An 18513-nucleotide genomic window follows, 5' to 3' on the forward strand; every position below is an offset into this window, starting at 1 on the left:
AATGATGACTGTGATGGACAGTTTCAAAGGCTGCACAAAATATGTCTTGCCTAAATCCCTATTAAAATGAATATCATTTAAACCTTTAATGAGAACCACATGAACAAGTCTTAATGTAGAATGGCAAACATTCTAAATTATGAACTTTTTCATCACTTTTTTTTACTTAATATGAACTTTTTCCATTACTTTTTTTGACATACTATACTATGAACTTTTTCCATTACTTTTTTTGACATACTATACTATGAACTTTTTCCATTACTTTTTTTGACATACTATACTATGAACTTTTTGTATTACTTTTTTTCGACGTACTATGAACTTTTTAGTGACTTTTTCCGACATACTATACTATGAACTTTTTCATGACTTTTTTCGAGAAACTATGAACTTTTTCGTGACTTTTTTCGACATGCTATACATCGAGACAAGCGGCTGAAATGAGCTTCCTCTGAAGGGTGTTGGGGCTCAGCCTTAGAGGGGTTTGGAGCTCAGACATCCGGAGGGAGCTCGGAGAAGAGTCACTGCTTCGCATTGAAAAGGAGTCGGTTGAGGTGAGGCATCTGCCTCCTGGACGCCACCTGTTAGAGGTGTCCCTGGCACGTCCAACTGGGAAGCAGCCCCGGGGTAGACGAGAAAAACGCCGGAGGGATTATATAGCCCATCTAGACTGGGAGCGCCTCGGGGTCCAGAAGGACCTGGAGATGTTGCTGGAGAGGGGGCCTCTAAGGGCTGCTGTCCCCACGACCCGGCCCCGGATAGACGGAGGAAGATGACGGCTGGATTGTGACCGTATCTTTCACATTGCGCTGCCAATCGTGGTCCTGAAATATTCTTCAGGTTTAATGAAAATGGCTGGTTTTCAATTTTCGGATGCATTGAGGCCTAGAGAGACAAGCTGTGGAAAATAATACTCTCACTCCTTCTGCAGTCAGGAGGGAAGTCCTCAGTTACACCAACTGAAATCTCTGCTGACAGGAGCTGATTTGCACCGTGACAATTCTAGTGCTGCACTATTTAAAAAAATCTATAAGAAACTTTGTTTTAATCTATTTATATAAGTGATTCAAAAACCAAATTGTTTTCTATCTTCAACTCATTAGCAGTGTTCGTCTCCCTTGTAGCACGTACTCTACAGTTCTACTGATCCATCGTGATGTGGTTTAGTTTATTGTGTTCTCTACTATTGTAGAATGACTTTTGTTTGCAGATTTCTTCCAGAGAATCAAAGTGCATATGCAGCTAATTTTGGTTCTTAATATTCAAGTCTGTGAGATCCACGTGGGACTGATTATTCTGGTTTGTGGGTCTCGAGGAACCTACGCTATACTGGCTCTGGCCGAGAGTTATTTATTAATAGTATATCGATATCCTGATTTATTTAGTTCGTATCTCAACATCGGTGTCTTGCTGTGTCTAGCATACGGTATGTAGATTTTTTGGATTTGGTAGCCAGAAGCGGTTCTTTAGTTTCTATTTCTTTGTTCTTTGTTGCTTCCTTTCCACAACCGCTCGTCAGAAAGCAAAGCACGGTGCATTCATGTGCTTGTGGGAATCTCCTATGTTGCTGAACGCGATACTAAAACAATTACAAATGCTTTGAAATGTAATTTACTTTCTCACACTGTGCTCTCCATTCATGCTGAAAGAAAGCAAATAAAGAACCATGTGCAGGTCACGTAACACCACACGAGGCTGAACATCAGCACCTGCTGTCTCTTACCCCACTTCCTATGCAACAACTGTTATTTCCCAGCCTTTTGTATCAAGCGACCAGGGAGGCGTGGAGACATGATGGATCCTGAGAGCTCGCTGCGAAGGCCTCGGTCCTAAGCAGCAGCCGACCATTCATTTCAAATAATTCCATGTTTCCCTCCGTCTATCCAGCGCTATTATCGGAGCGGTCGTGGCAGCATATTATTCAGAAGCAGCAGCATCTCTGGTGTTTTCTCCCCGGGGCTTTCCAATCTGTATCATACGTTTACAATAAAACACACTGCAGCTCTGACATTCAGCTGAAGTTTGGAGTTTGTTAAAATAAACGATTAACAAACAAACAAACTGGTAAAAAGAAATGTCTCTGAAATCACACGAAACCTGAAAATGGATGGTGAAGTTTTCAAAACATTTTTAATAGAAATAAAATTTTGTATAAAAAAAAACAAAAAACTAAACATGCTTCACACACTTCATTAGTTTTCATGGGTTTTCTTTTTTTACAAATACATATTCAGATAGCCAGGCACTGTATCTTTTAGTACATTTCCCCCAATTTTTAGGATATGTCAGGACATAAAGCAGACATCATCAATCTATTTAATAACATACATTTACTTGCCATTTAATTTGGTCAGCACTCACATTTTATTCTGCAACACAAATGGTGTTGAAAGTAATACATGAAGAGGGAACTGAATTCACAACACAGATGACCCCACCATGTTTCAGAGGGCTCTTACTGCACAAAGCCAGCCATTAATCTGCTCAGCGAGCCCAGCCTGATTGATAGATGGGTTTTTTTGTACTTTTGCAATTAGATTTTCATTTGTTGAAAAGCCTCACACCTTCCCGACACCTAGGCGTTATCACAAGAGTGCTCCAGGAGACACGTGTTGTAATGAATTTTCTCAGTAGCTGGTCCATTATGGATATCACCTTCAGGTCATATTGCTCAATCCTCTCAAGGGCATACTTCACCTTAATTCCCCGCCCCTAATGGATCATACAGCTAAGCTTTACCCTCACACTGTACTGGAGCTGCTGGCAGTGATGGGAGGGGCATCCTGGACGGCAGCTACTGTAACGGGAGAAAACACAGTTCCTTTTAGCCGCCGGCCGCCGTTTCAAAAGCACACACACACACACACACACAGGTATGTGGAGGGCAGTGGCAGCCTCGGGCTGGTAATACAAATCATGGCCTCACTTAAGCACAGATAAATAATCACTCACGAGACCGTCACCATTGGAGGACAGGTTTTAAACGTACAACAGGCTCGGGCCCAAACAAGTGTTAACGACGCTGCAACAGAGTTTAAACGCATTCCAAAGAGATCAGTTTTTTTTTTCTTTTTTTTTTAACAACACAACACAGGATGTTGAAACTGGCATGCTCAAAATGGGCAGAGACCATCTCACATGTGTAGTCCCTCGTATCGACTGGTGGAAACCTGGTGGATGGGAGAGAAACGAAACGATAGTCTGGTGCAGATTTGTTGCATTGCTGAGATGAACGGCGTTTCCAGTCATGTGACTCACGAGTCCAGAGAAACAATTAGAAATAAAACAGGAGAGCGACCCTCCTACTCCCGTGTTTACATGCCTTTTTGGTGTCGATTAATCCCTTGTGATGCCTTTGAGGGTTTTAAAGATTAATTACAGTTTTCAAAACTGGCAGACAACATTAATAACACCTGAACATATTTGTGATTTTAGTTCTGGTCGGCACTGAGGCTCAGTGTGACAGACTCTGTAAGAGGGCTGAGATGTAAACACTCAAAAGAAAAGCTCCATCCATCAGCCTCTGCCATGCAAGCGTGTTCGTGTTTCTTTTTTTAGTTGTTGTTTGTTCTGGTGAGGCAGACAGGAGATGGAACCTTGCAATCGGACTGTTATCCGTCGCCGTGGTTTCTCCTCTCCTCGCCATGTCACGTCTCTGGGAAACACTTCCGTCATCTCCACCCCGAACAATGATACATCCATGTTTTATGCCGGCTGTGTGAAACTCCACTGTGTCGCGGTGGAAATCCTGAATTACGATACGTTTGTGCCGTCCCTCAGATTGCATGGTTGCTGTAGCTGATGTAGGTCTGCTTTGTTGGGTACGCTGAAAAGAGAATAAGAGGGGAGATGTTCAGGGTCGAGGATGACTGATTCACCCTGGGAGATGAGGAGGATGAGTGAAGGGCATTATGGGTGTTTCTCCTTCTTTTTTCTGATGCAAGAACTGGGAGATGAAATGCCAAATAAGGGTGAAAAGTTTGAATTCAGTTGCTGTTTAGGCCGAAGCTGCTGTGTAGCATAAATCCCAATCATTTTATATATTTATATAGATCTATATCTATATACAGTCCCTCTGCTTGCATACTGACAGCAGATGGGGGGTTTCGGTGCAGCCACCCTCCCCCATCACACCTCCTCTTCCTTCAGCTATCAGGATCCAGCTCCGTCTCCCTGGACCGAGTTAGCTGGTTCGCTGAGGTGGAGCAGATAAATCCTGACATATCGCCACCGGATCTGCCGTCGTGGGAGCTTGGCCCAGACAGGAATTTTTCAATTTCATCATGCTAACGTCTCCACAGTGGCGGTGACAATGACGGATGGTGCTTATTCAAATCGCCGTGCACTGTACAGCCGCCGTAAATGCTAACCCCATCAGGGTAAACGGCCACCGGCTATCAATTCATGACGTCTCGAAACAAAAAGGGGCCCAGTAACCCTCCATAGGAATGTCTAAGCAGGATGGGGGTTATTAATGCTGCTGTGTGTTTACATCCACTACTGAGGTGCACTGTCACACTGGTTGCATTGATTTTAGTTTCCCGTGTCAGCTCTTTTATTCTCCTTATGAAGGGAAACATTTCTCACTGCGGGGAATGACAGGAAGGAACGCAGGTTTGATTCCCTCGTTAATGCGGGCCAGACGAAGGGAATGCATCTCTGTCCACGTTACAGATGGAAACCTCTTCCCTGCCCGCGGCAAGCCGACCTCACATGAGTGGTTTCTGCTGACTCAGCGGCTGAAGTCGTTATTTACTTTACTGGTGCAGCACTGAGCCATGTTGTACTGAGAGATCGCCTCAGAAAGACGCCGATTATTCCGTTTCTCTTCATGGATATCAAACTACAGCTTTACAGTTTAAATGATTAGTTGATTGACTGTAATCTATACGGTTATCAATAATTGATTTATTGTTTTAGTGACTTTACAGCTTATTTAAGTGAGAATGTGCTGCTTTTCTTGGTCACAAATGCTCTGGGAAATTGCAATAAAGTCATTTTATAAACATACATTATCATTAACATTTATGTATTTACTTATGAACATAAACACTTTGACCAACAGCACTCTGACTCAACACCCTGAATCCAAAAAAGACGTCGACCATATATAAATATTATTGCCGGCAACCTCCCACTTGGGCTGTTTTTGTCAGAGATCTGAGCCAGTTCTGACAAATGGGGGCTCGTCCGCGTCTCGGTTGCGGTATTTTGTTTTGAGTCAATGTTGCACAGTAGTGAGATTTTTGGTTCATCTGTCGGGGTTAGGTGATGCACTGTGGATGCGCATTTTCTGGAGGTTCCCGTTAGGCTTTAGGACACTCTCTCCTTTGGGATTGTGTGTGTTTTTTTTGTTGTTGTAGTGTTGTGAGCAGCTTCTTGGGGGCACTCCGTGGGGTCGCCTGTGGTGGTCCCGCTGGTTTTGTGCTTAATCCAGAACCACATTAAGACCAGGGTTGAGTTTAAAATGTTTGTGTTGTTGTCATTATTTTAGAGAGGGGTGTTGCATAAAGAGCCGGTGGCTGAGCCGCAGGCTGGGGCTGCTGTCAGCCCGGAGTCAGCATTGGGGTCTGTGGGGCAGGCTGGGGTGCTCACGTTTTGGCAACAGAGAGAGCTTTTGCAGTTGCAATTGGAGCTGGAGCGGACAAAACTGAGTGTTTTGGACCGCGGAAGTGGGATGTCTGGCGCGTTCAATGAATCGGGGTGTGAGGGCAGAGACTTGATGGCGAGTCTGCGCCTTGTGCCGAAGTTTAACGAGCGAGAGCCCAACACTTTTTCATGTTGTTTGAGCGGGTGTCAGAGGCTAGGCAGTGGCCAGATGTAGATAAGGTCCTCCTGCTGCAGTGCGTCCTCACTGGCAAGGCGCAGGAAGCGTACTCGGCTGTGTGTGCGCAAGAGGGTCTGACTTATGAAATAGTGAAGTCAGCCGTCCTCAAGGCATATAAACTCGTCCCGGAGGCATATCGCCAGAGGTTTAGACATTGGGTGAAGGTCGGTAAACAGACGAGTGTGGAATTTGTGCATGATTTAACCACTCATTTTCACCGTTGGTGCGTCGTCTGTGTGAACTTATGATCGTGGAACAATTTAAAAGCGTTCCTCAGCGCGTAGCCGCCTACTTAAATGAAAGGGGGCCAGCTACTGCGCTTAGAGCGGCCGAATTGGCTGATGATTTCTCACTGTCTGGTTTTACTGAGGTGCGAGAGCGGGTAGGGGATGGCGGCAGTTTTACGCGTAACCATTTTCCCAAGCCTGGTCCGGCAGTTTCTGTGCGCCCGGGGCAATTTTTGTCATGGAGAGGGTCATTGAAAGGACCAGTGTCCTTTAAGGCGTAAAAATGTTGTGCTTTCCCCAGCTCCTGCTATGTTGTGTGCAGGTGCGCGAAAGGAAAAGGTGACTGCTACTGACAGGTCTGGGTTTGAGCCTTTCATCATAGAGGCACAGGTATCCTTGAGCAGTGCGGAACGTGTTAGTGTGAAAGTGTTGCGTGATACGGGGGCCCGGCATTCTTTCATCGTACAGTCTGCCGATTTCATTGTGATGAGGGGGGATGGAGCTTGGTTTTGTCCCCCATAATCCATGTGGTGTTGGATTATGATCTAAAGGTGTTTTTGCTGTGGGCCTGCGGCCTGAGTTGCCTTTGCAGGGCGTGTCAATGATTCTGGCCAATGATATCTGTGGTGATCGGGTTTGGCCCAGTGGTCCCCCGTCACCCGTGGTGGTGTCCGAGCCGTTAGAGGTGGCGTCTGACAGTTCGGCCCTGCAAGTTTTTCCTGTTTGTGCCATGACGCGCGCCCAGAGATGCGTCTGTGCCATCGGTGGCCGCGGCGTCAGTGGAGCTGGTTACGCTGCCTGATTTGCCTCCACTTGTGTCGAAGGATGAGTGGGTTAAGGCTCAGAAAACTGATGATTCGTTGTCCTCGCTGTGGGATCAGGTTGTGCCGCGTCACCAGGTTGGGGAGGTAGCTCACGGCTATTTTGTTCAGGATGGTATCTTGGTCCGTAAATGGGTGTTGTCTTGCAGGTAGGGGGGATTAGCTCAGGAGGTAGAGCGGGTTGGCTCCTCCTAGCTGAGTGCCTGGTGTCCCTGAGCGAGACACCTCACCCTAATTGCTCCTGACGAGCTGGCTGTCGCCCTGCCTGGTTGACTCCGACGTTGGTGTGTGAATGTGTGAGTGAATGGGTGAATGTCAATCATTACTGTAAAGCGCTTTAGAGAAAAAGCGCTACATAAATGAGGCCATTTACCATTTAGGTAGACGCCAGCCAGGTTGGGGCCGGTGCCGTCCTGCTCCAGGGAGGGGACGAGGGGTTGTTGAGGCCGGTCTGCTTCTTCTCCAGAAGTTCAATCGACATCAGGCTAACTATTCAGTCATAAATAAGGAAGCTTTGGCACTCATTTTGGCCTTACGGCATTTTGAGGTGTACGTGGGTGGGACGGCACCTCCTAATGGTTTATACAGACCACAACCCTTTGACATTCCTGGGTTCCTTAAAGACTCCAAACCAGAGACTGGTCAGGTGGTCTCTCTTTGCAGGGTCATGATTTAGATATACGCCACATTAAAGGGCAGGATAATATCATGGCAGATGCCTTGTCTAGGGCAGCTTTGCCTTAGACTGACGGGTATTGCGCTAGTTGTATGTTGTCTATTTTTGTATGTGCTATGACATGTCATTTTATCTCTGCTTCTACCCTCCTGCTCGTCATCATCGTGCTGCCTCTTAAATAAGCTTCCCCGGTACCAGGTTGCGGCGTTCTGGGATGATTGGGTGAGTTAAGGTTGTGTTCTGCAGGGGTTATTGTTAATGTGATTGTGCATAGTTGTTTTTAGTAATGGTTAACATGTAACTGGCCAAGCCGTTTGGGTTGTAGCTTTGGTGTGATGGTTCCCCACTGGGGTGACAACCCCACAGGTTGATTAATTGCTTCATGAGTCACCGGTGCGCGTTTCGGAGGGGGCGGGGCCACGCCGTTAAAAATCACATGGAGAACGCCAGCTCTCTCTCTGTCCGGCACCCGGCCGTTTACCTGCTGCTCTTCTCATTGTTTTAGTTTGCAACCAACACTCATATATACAGCCATGCACCTGCACACACTGCTGATCTTCCTCTCATTACAGATATAGAATAAAATATTCTTGTATTACTATGGGGTTTGTAAATAAATATTATTGCCGGCACATTCCCTCTTGCACTGTGTTTGTCAGAGACCTGAGCCAGTTCTGACAGCCAGGAGAGACAAACCTTGTTATTATGCAAGGAAGGATGTTAGATTTCACTTACAGCCACTGAATTCAACGAAATAAAGAAAATACAATAATGTTTTTACTGAAGCAGAATTTTTGTATTATTGAACCCAATCCAAATAAACGACGTTGGAGGATTAACTGGATTTAAGGACGCGTTAAATAACATCTGCTGTTAATAATAGTTTTTTTCTGCTCTGCTTCACATCTCTGCATCGCCATTGTGTGATTTTGAGTGAAGAAGACAACCAGCCCCGGGACAAAGAGTGGGCTCTGCAGTCAGAGGTCTCCTCGTTTGCATACGAGCACTTACTTTGTGTCTCGAGGCTCTCGCACAGCTCGGTCTTGGCCTCTCCGTTGGGTCTGAGTCCGGCCTTGGGGTTGAACTTGTTGGACATGGTGGCGGCGGTGACCACGGCCTTCAGGCTGCGTGAGCGCTTGGGCACGTTCTGCTCCGGGTGGATGAGGACCACGTAGACCTTCGGCATGTAGAGCAGGCCGAGGGACACGGAGGCGCTCAGGCTCACGGAGATGGTCAGAGTGGTGGTTTGGATGTACATCTGCAGGAGGAAACACACAGTTCAGCTCGCCTTTTTTTTCTTTTGGCACACGTCATATGTGGACCTGCACGGTCTAAGTGGCATCTGCTGTGCATCGTTCTAATTAGAGCCTCCAATGACCCGACGCCTGGCCAAGCTGGTGTTGAAGCAGCTTCTTGTGTGTCTAATAGAGGCTTCACAATGATTTACTGCCAGCGATGTTCAACCAGCATCTCGTCTGCTTTTACAGGAACCAGCCGAGCCCACCTCCTTTAATTCTCTGCCACGCTAGTTTTAATACGGCCATCACGTCAACCCCGAACACGCTCGATCCCGGCGGCCAGATCCTCGTTTGACTGGAGAATAAAGAGCCATAAAACAGAAAGGAGCTTGTGAAAAGGTTCCACATGGTCAGATCCTCTGAATCACGGGGGAGGCCGGCGCTCCGTCGCATTCTCACTCTTCCCTTTTTAATTGTTTGCAAAGCTGCAGCAAATTAATGAGTCATCTTCAGGGAGGCATTAAAGAAAGGGAGGCTTGTGTAATTTCTTTACATCAGACTATGTTTCCACCGCTTGACTGGCCAACGGAGAAGAATTACTTTGCAAGTTGTGTTACACGAGTTACAGTTTAATAATGCTGCAGACTTTAATGCATCCAAAGCACAAACGTTCACGTCTTCTCCAACTTCACCATCTTACTTTATCTGCAGCTTTAAGCTCACAACTTCACATATTTACCCTTTACTTTAAGCTGTTTCCACTGTTTGCTACCTTGTTGTCACAGTATTGCTTTTTAAGTTATCTGTCGATTTCTCCGACTTGTTGAAAAGAACTAGAGAAAAGTCAACAAGCCGCTGGCATTTACATCTGAATAAAATCCAATACAAACACAAATAATAAAAATAAATCAGCAAATTCAAAAGGAAATATCTGGTTTTATGTTAATGAACTGCTACAAATATGACATCTAAATAATCTACTTCAGGGTTTTATAAAGTGTGATGAAGACGTTAGTGACGTAGTTTTAAGGAGGAGGCCTCTACTTCTACGTATTCTCTATTATTAGAGAACACGTATATATATATATATATATATATATATATATAAACAACTCTTATATGTCAAAAACAATCACAAAACCTTCATATTAGAAGCCTGACGTTGCAACATCTGGTCTGCATCTGTTACTATTGTAAACAGAATAAAGTATCATCTCTTTTTTCTTCTCACTCTGCCTTAAGCCGAAGCTGATTATGTTTGTTTTTCCCTTTAAGAGAATTTTCATAAGGCGTACGTTCACTTCTTGCTTCTCAAGCCTTTTTTCTTAAGTAATACAGTAACCAAAAAAAAAAAAACCACACACAATTCCCATCAGGGCTATATGTGTGTTTTCTTCTCTGCAGGAAGATTTTCAATCTAAAACGCTGCTGTGGGAGAGATTTAGAGCTGTTATTAAAACACAGCTGACTGAGGAGGTCCAGTCAGAGTCCACATGGATCAGGATCACCCTTCATCTGGGCCCTGATGGAAGAGGCATCTGAAGCAGCGTTGTACCTTAAACTGTAAATATTTAATACAAGTCTGCCTTTAGAGTCGTATCTCCTCCTCCTCACAGGGTGAGGTTACATCATCCCCCCACAAACCCCCGCTGGGTCCCTGCTGGTTCTTTCATCAGAGCAGAGGAACATTGAACTCCCAGATGTGACCTCTGCTTGGATATCCTGTTTGTTTTGTGGTTGTTTTCCATTATTTGTGACTCTCATCTGAGCCGGTCCTGGGACCACGAGGGCCCGCTAGCTGGAGAAGACAGGACCGATGGGGGGGACAGCTGCAGTGGTTCAACTTCAATCCCATGGATATATTGACCGACGCGGCTATATTGCATAAGTTTCGACTACAACGGCAACAAATACGCATGTAATTAAGGCTGTAATTGGCTCAATCTCTGTTTCTATATTTATTATATCTTTTTTTAAATCAGTACATGGTAGTATGTTGGACCATGGTTAAATAAATGTTTAGGCCTAGAAGGATTTCTAGCAATGTTTTATTCGCAAACACTGCAATCGCCTACATTTTATAATAAAGTGCTGTCATGCACTCGCGCATGAAATGGAAAATCGAACTCTGAGCAATCGATTTCAGCACTTTCTTTGTGGACAGCGCCGTGTACGTACGACGTAAGGAGTGTTTCTTAAGAAGACTCCTAAGAGACCGTTCGGGAACCTCGACTATAGAGGTAAACAGCGTTGGTAAGTCATAACGTAGGAGTCTTCGTAGCGCGCTAAGAGTGGGCGTTATCGGGAAACCGGGCCCTGGGCCGCCGCCTCGTTGAACCCAAGCTTTCACGCACACGATCACAAAGACGTCTCTGCCGTCTTTTTGATTAACAATGAAAGACTTTTATTTGCAATGTAAAGACGTGGTGGAACCATCGACCCGAGCAGAGAATGAAATGGCGTTCCCTCAGTGTGTGTTGTTATCCGAGCTTGTTTACATTTGTTTACATCGCCGGGTGGCCGTGCACGCTCACACGCATGTGAGCGTGCACGGCGGCTCGTTTACAGACGTAAACACGGTTAGCTCGATTGCCACTTCAGCCGTCACTGTTTTCACTGTTAGCTGCGAGCCACCGGCTCAGCCATCGCCACGGTGAGACCCAGTGAGAGGCAAACGAAATGCCCTTAATTTCATATATAGCACCTCTAACCATCATTTAAAAGATATTTGACAATAAATTATACTCACAAAATTAGTTTTTATTCAAGTATATTTGCCATTACGACTGTAAAAGAAGTCCAGGCTGCATCAACAAAAACATATTTTTTTCATTTTGTCACTTCATTGTCTATAAAACAAAAACATTTTGTCCGACCGACAGTCCAGAATTCTGAGTTATTAAATTGACAATAATAAAATACTTTTGATAAACATTAACTGTTCATTTCTCTCTTTGACTGAATGAGCTCAGATCAAAGTTCTTCGGGATCAAGGGTATAAAAACTGACAGAACGTCTCAGACTATTCATTTACTTAATCATCAGCAAACATGCTGTTTTGTGATAATCGGGATAGACCTTTTGTTTTGTTATTAATTTATTGAATCTTATAAGTTACAAATGACTGAATAAACTAAACTAGTTCAGATGACTGAATTATGTTATTACATATTATATTATTATTATATTACCAGCAGCACAATTAGAGGCACTGATAGTGGATTTTTAAAGGTCAAAGCCTGTATTGATATTTAGGAAAATCCGACAGTGATGTATTGGTTGATATTCGTTCATTGATTTTATAATATAAAGAACCCAAACCAACATGTTTTATGAGAATCCTTTAAACTCGTTGTAAAGAACTGTGACTAAGACAAAGACTGGGACTTAAAACATTTATACATTTCCAGTGGACACGTTCTCAACATCTCTGCATGTGTTATTATTTTGCAGCATAGTGCAACACAATGTTTCTCCTAGAAGCTAATCTTGGTTGAAATATGGGCTCCGTGTAATTTACGGTTCCAGCTCTAAACACAATTTGACCACATTGGAACAGCGAGAATCCACCAGAGTAATTGTTTCCCAGCCCTCATTTGAAATCCGTATATTTCTTTCTGGCATTTAATCAAACGGCACAAAAACGGAGCAAAACGAGAAAAAAAAACACTGCAGTGATTCATGGAGCTACAGTCCGCTTACAAACAAACTCCTGTTCCTCCTGGTCCCTCCGGGTTCCTCCTGGTTCTTCCTGGTTTCTCCTGGTTTTCTCCTGGTTCCTCCTGGTTTTCTCCTGGTCCCTCTGGGTTCCTCCTGGTTCTTCCTGTTTTTTTCCTGGTTTTCTCCTGGTTCCTCCTGGTCCCTCCCGGTTCCTCCTGACTCCTCCTGGTTCCTCCTGGTCCCTCCGGGTTCCTCCTGGTTCTTCCTGGTTTCTCCTGGTTTTCTCCTGGTTCCTCCTGGTCCCTCCTGGTTCCTCCTGACTCCTCCTGGTTCCTCCTGACTCCGGAGCACCTGAGCGAGCTCAGACACGCTGCTGAAAGCCAGCTGCTCTTTAGATCTCTGATCACATCGCCATCAGCAGATGCTGCCGGAGGCAAAGCCCGACCCCGGCGAGGCGGCACGTGGCGGCGCGAGGCGGCGGTAATGACCGTTTAGACGCAGAGCAAAAACAATCGTGATCCATCAGTACATACGTGATGAGGAGCTGCAGATTCCCGACAGAGCGGAGAACGTCTGTGATCGCTGATAACGCCAATGATCGGAGGCTAAATCAATGTAAACAGATTCTATTTTAAAACAGAGACTCTGGAGAGCTTCGGCTTCAGGATGCAAACTATCTCCCACATAAAACCACGGCCTTATTTCCCGGCGTGCTGTGGAAATGTTCATCAGAGGCGCGTGCTGCATGAGAATCCTCCATAATTGCACTCTAATTAAGCGAATAAACAAATAGGAGCCTTCGGGGACACGATGATATAGCTTCATGGGAGACCGTCATTTATAAAGATCACAATTATTCGGCCTTGGTTAGCTCCGTTGGCCTGTTCCAACCATTATTGGAACATCTGGAGGTCAACGGCCGCGACCCCGGAGGGCGGCGCTCCTGGAGCCGCCGCCTGCTCTCTGACGTCCAGGACGGCGGTGGCGAGCTCCCTCAGCAGCGCTGCATCCATCATCATTACGCCTTAGTGGGCCTGCGGGACGCTGCTGTGAATAATTCTGTTTACCCGTTTGCATTGAGAAGTGACGGAGCAGAGCAACGGAGGCGGTAACCGGTAGCAACGCTGCTGTCTGACATCTGGTGGAAGCTCGCTGCGATTCCCACTCTTTGTCTGACTCGTGCACTCGCAGCACTTGTGTTTGTGTCGTCAAGGCGACGGCGTGATGGAGACTTCATGGAGAAATAAACAACACCACTCAATTCATCAGGCCATTCATGCAGCGGTAACGGCACCGCCTCTGTGTGGCTTGATTGGATTTTGAAGCGAGGCCCTTTGTGCCGGTTCACCGTGCTCGCTATTGTCCGATGCCTCTTCTTCCCGCCTGCTGTCTTTAGAGGCTGATTTAGACTCCAGGTAAGCAGGGGTCGCCTCTCTTCCTGAAGCCGGCACCACGCTCTCCGATCACGCTCCGTGATAGACCAGATGTCCCCGTCTGAATGATGGAGGAAGCCTCCCGTGGCAGTTGTCGGGTTGGTCCTGGCACCAGATGACAAACGGCTGTGTGCTTGTGAGGCGGAGGCCGGAGTGCTGATGAGCACACGGCACACGATGAGGTGAATGAGGAACCGGAGGATGCGGAGCGTTTTATGGGGCTGAGAGGCGTGTCGACGTGGGTTGTGGGGCTTTGTGCGGCCGCCGTTTACAGTAAGATGATTATGAGGTGTGTTTTACTTTGACAGGCCGATTCCTTAAATAGGAACATTGTACATGTAAGCGCTCAGCGAGGTGGTGACGGTTTGTTTTATATACGAAGCCCAGCACGGGTATCTGGCTGCTTGAAGCTAAATCCTCCAGATTAGACAACAGAATACTTTGTTGAATATGAATGAGGTTCATGTTTTTAGGTTGTAACGCTTCTATCCACAGGATGACATTATTATGTCCGTGCCTCCCAAACTTTGACAAATCCTCCTAAAAATGAAATCAGTGGGAAGAAATAAAGGAGCAGTACGTGTAAAAATACTTTATAAATATGCAAATAATTATCTTTCTTTCTCTGACTATTGGCTCCGTTTAACTTTTTTTTTTTTTATAAAGTGGCCCTGAAACGCCGTCATACAAACATGACTGTTGTGTTGAGGGAAATATTTGTGTGTGTACTACTTCCTTTTTACAATAATGAGCTCTTGGTTAAGGTTTGATAATTAATATATGCCACTTTTATGGGATAGTCGGTAATAAGAAGTATTGTGCTGCAGGGTCTGACTAGACTAAACCACATTAAGAGTGCGAGTTTAATTCAGTTTTTCCGACTCAACACCCAAATGCCCTTTTTTGGTTATATATTAAATATGATTATTCTCCCTCAAATGAGGAAAGGAGAGCGGAAAAAAAGTAGGATATTTCCCCCGAAGCAAGATTTCCATTTTGTCTTCCATTTCATGTCTTACCTTAACAACGCTGAGGGCAATGGGAGACGTTGTCTCAGTGATAAAACCATCTCCCAGACGTTGTGTGTACAGTTTTCTACAGGAAATAAAAATTAATGAGTTGGGCTGATATTCATGCTGGGTGAGAGAAGTTTTTTGGGGGGTTGGTAAATTAAATTCACCATTCAAGTAAAAAGAAGAAAGAGAAAGTAGGACTTCACTTTCTCTTTAAATCCCCCCCCCCACACACACACACTTCTGTTTTACTATTCAAAGCCATGCTAGCTAATGGATGACCTCATCCTCCAAAAAGCTGTTCCCTCTCTGCGATTGTTTAATTCTCTTTCATCTTCAGAGAGAGGAGATGGGATCATTAAACAAAGAACTCTCCATATATGACTTGGCTGCTGTTGACTCCAACATGTCACATTCTAAAATAACGTGCACTTTAGGACTCGGACTGCTTTTCCTCCCAAAACGGCACCGGGAGGATCGTTGACATTTCAGTCCGTTTTCTCCACCTGCATATATTTTAGTAAATGCAACCTAACAAGCAGCATCTGTTGAGCTCAGCAGGTCTCTCATTGTCTCCAACATGTAGCTGCTGTTGCCCACTTTTATGGTGAACAGCAGGAGATTTATGGGGTAAGAGAAGGCCACTATGCAGATCCACAGTAGCCTGGGTGGTGTGGCAGCGCATGGAAATAAGTCATTGTGCTCCTGCTCACATCCTGCATCATTAATGTTAGTCAATATGCTGCAGTCATATGCAGATTCTCCTGTAATGCTGTGGGAGACTACAGAAATTATGTTTTGGGGGATGGTGAGCGTGACACAAAGAACACACTTTTCCCCACAAAAGGTAGCTATCACAGCGTTTCCACGGCCAGTGGTCTGATGCTTTGTTTAATCCCAGAGGCGCGGAGGTAAGGATTAATGTGTTGCATCTGTCAGACGCCTGCTGGCACCGCTGATAGTGTCCATGCCAGTGTGAAGCTTTTCACCACTGTCCTCTCTTGTAGCCACTGAGCCCCTTTTGTTTCAGAGCCAGACCTCTTTCCACTGGATCTACACCCCCTTACTGCCATTGTTGGACCCCTTTGGCTTTGTGCCCAGACCGTCTCTGCTGAGTCCACGACCCCGCCGGATCCCTGTTGACCTGGAGCCTCCCAGCGCTCCTGCTGGATGTGGTCCAGGTCCACGGTTCAGGGGGGTCGGGCACATCGATTTGACACGGGGGATGCAAGTGTGAGCTTGTGTTTGTGTAAACAGCTCAGACTTCTCTAATGCACTGTGGCATTCAGGCATCACATGGATGTGAATCATAGGCTTGTTATTAGAGAATGCACTTAGAAGAATCTGCGTTCGTATATATTTAAAACATGATGACATGCCATGACATCGGGAGTACTTTCATAAGAAAATAACCATCGGAGCAGCGTCTCTGAACAGGATTAGGACTGTGGTGGGTGGACCTTGGACCCTTTGGCCAGAACATGTTGTACATTTTAAAGTTAAAGGCATCAATCTGGTTCAACTTTGAGAACTAAATCAACAGACTAGATCCATGCAGAACTGTGTGCTCTTGTTTGTGGTGGGATGTCACAAAGTATATTTAGCTTCCTCAAGTACTTTACGTAAGTTGAGGTACTGCTATACTTAATATACACGTGTAAACATGAATGGTGATGATGTGGTAAACCAGATGGGTTGGTGTTTCAGGTCGGGTCAGTGACCCGACATCACTAACCACAGTTGCACCTGGAACAAGGCGCTCCGTCACGCGCCCCGAGCACCAAGCTCGATGCCCCAGTACGTGGCAACGTCCAGCCGAGGCTCCTCACACACTTTGACTTTCTGAGCCGAGCTAGAGCAGGTCGATGCACACAGACGAAGGTGTATTACGGGTATTAAATTAAGAATGAATTATGCATCAACATCTAAACAGTAATCAGAACTGTAATTTAGAAGCATATTACACCTGCCCGATATACTGTTGGGTAGTTTAATGCAGTGGTTGCCAACCTGCGAGTCTGGACCCACATTGAGGTCCATTAGACAAAACATGAAGGGTCAAATTATGCTAAAGAGGACAGAAAAGCTGAAATAAAAAGTCTGATAATAGGATAAATGATGATAAGTTACTTGGTTGAACTGGTCAGTATTTTAAGGGGTTACAAGCTGGTTTTATGTGCAACACTTATCCCTTTTGACTTGTGTGTGAAATGTATTCTACGAAGAAACTAAGTGGTGTTAAATGTAAATAAAGCATCTCAAAAATTGTACTTCAGTACCACACGTAAGCAGATATAATACCTTTCCACCAATGGAATTGTGTATTTTGTTGTTGTCATATCAGCACCTGCAATAATGTTCAAACATCCATTGTGTTCTGTGGTGTGAAGGTTTCTAAAACCCTTGAAATACTGTTAAAAAAGAAAACCAAGACTACAAGCGTTCTTACCTTCTCCGTGGACTGTGAAGTGCCAAAGAAGATCGGGATGAAGGCCAGCCAGATGATGCAGGTGGTGTACATGGTGAAACCAATGGGTTTGGCCTCGTTGAAGGTCTCAGGCACGCCTCTGGTCTTGATGGCGTAGACCGTGCAGGTGACCATCAGCAGCATGCTGTAGCCCAGCAGGCAGATGAGAGACAGGTCAGAGATGTCGCACTTCAGCACGCCGCGAGCCATCACCGGGTTGGACGTCCTCTGGTCCTCGTAGTCGATGATGGCCTTGGAGGGATCCACGCCGAACCAGATGCAGACCCCGAGCAGCTGCACCGACGCCAGGGTGAACGTGATGGCCAACTGGGAGCCCGGAGAGATCAACCTGGGCGCGCTCACGGACATGCTGCCTTGCTCAAAGATGCGGTAGATGCGGTTGGTTTTGGTGAGCAGGGCGGCATAACTGATACTCATGCCCAGACCCAAGAAGATCCTCCGGAGGGAGCAGATCCCCACGTCGGGGGTAGAGATCATGAGGAAGGTCGTGGCGTAGCAGAGAAAGATGCCGGTCAGCAGCACGTAGCTCAGCTCGCGGCCCGAGGCCTTCACGATGGGGGTGTCGTTGTAGCGGACGAACGTGACCACCACGAACACGGTGGCCATGATGCCGAGGATCGCGATGAGCATGGGGATGACGGCCCACGGCGAGCTCCACTCCAGCTTCACGATGGGGATGGGAACGCAGCCCGTGTGGTTGACGTTGGGCCGCAGGTCGAAGCGACACATCTTGCAGGAGTAGGTGTCGGCCTGGTACTGGTAGCCGTCGCAGCGCTCGCAGTGCCAGCAGCAGGGGATGCCCTTCACGATCTTCTTACGCTCGCCGGCCTGGCAGGGGTGACTGCAGATGGAGGTCGGGATCTGGCGGACTCCGCCGGGCCACTGCATGGTACGGACCTGGAGGGGGGCGGAGGGGATAAACAGTTGGTATTCTATCAAATCCTGTCATGCTTTATTGATCTAAGAGGATCCACAGCAGCCCCGGAGGTCAAGGGCAATCCACACCGTGGCTACTTGCTGTGTTGGGTGTTTTAGTCTTAAGTACCATTCTGTGTGCTCCCATGCTACTTGTGTTATTTATTCATGGGGGGGCAAAGTAGGGTTCAAATGAAACGTTTCTCAGATTC

The 18513-nt window shown here is 46.1% G+C and overlaps 1 protein-coding gene across 1 annotated transcript in view; it reads right to left on the reverse strand.

Moving 5' to 3' along the window:
- Nucleotides 1-2129: 2129 nt before the first annotated feature.
- The window catches only part of LOC311028679 (metabotropic glutamate receptor 4-like), a 116815-nt gene continuing 100431 nt past the window's right edge, over nucleotides 2130-18513 (reverse strand). Inside the window, exons 8-10 of the mRNA XM_084033381.1 lie at nucleotides 17348-18283; nucleotides 8566-8812; nucleotides 2130-3829 (exon numbers count right to left, since the gene is read on the reverse strand). Coding sequence (XP_083889507.1) covers nucleotides 3780-3829; nucleotides 8566-8812; nucleotides 17348-18283 — 1233 coding nt within the window. The 3' untranslated portion in view covers nucleotides 2130-3779. The remainder of the gene's footprint in view (nucleotides 3830-8565; nucleotides 8813-17347; nucleotides 18284-18513) is intronic.

Source organism: Eutrigla gurnardus (genome assembly GCF_963514095.1).
Source record: "Eutrigla gurnardus genome assembly, chromosome: 2".
NCBI classification, from domain to species: domain Eukaryota; kingdom Metazoa; phylum Chordata; class Actinopteri; order Perciformes; family Triglidae; genus Eutrigla; species Eutrigla gurnardus.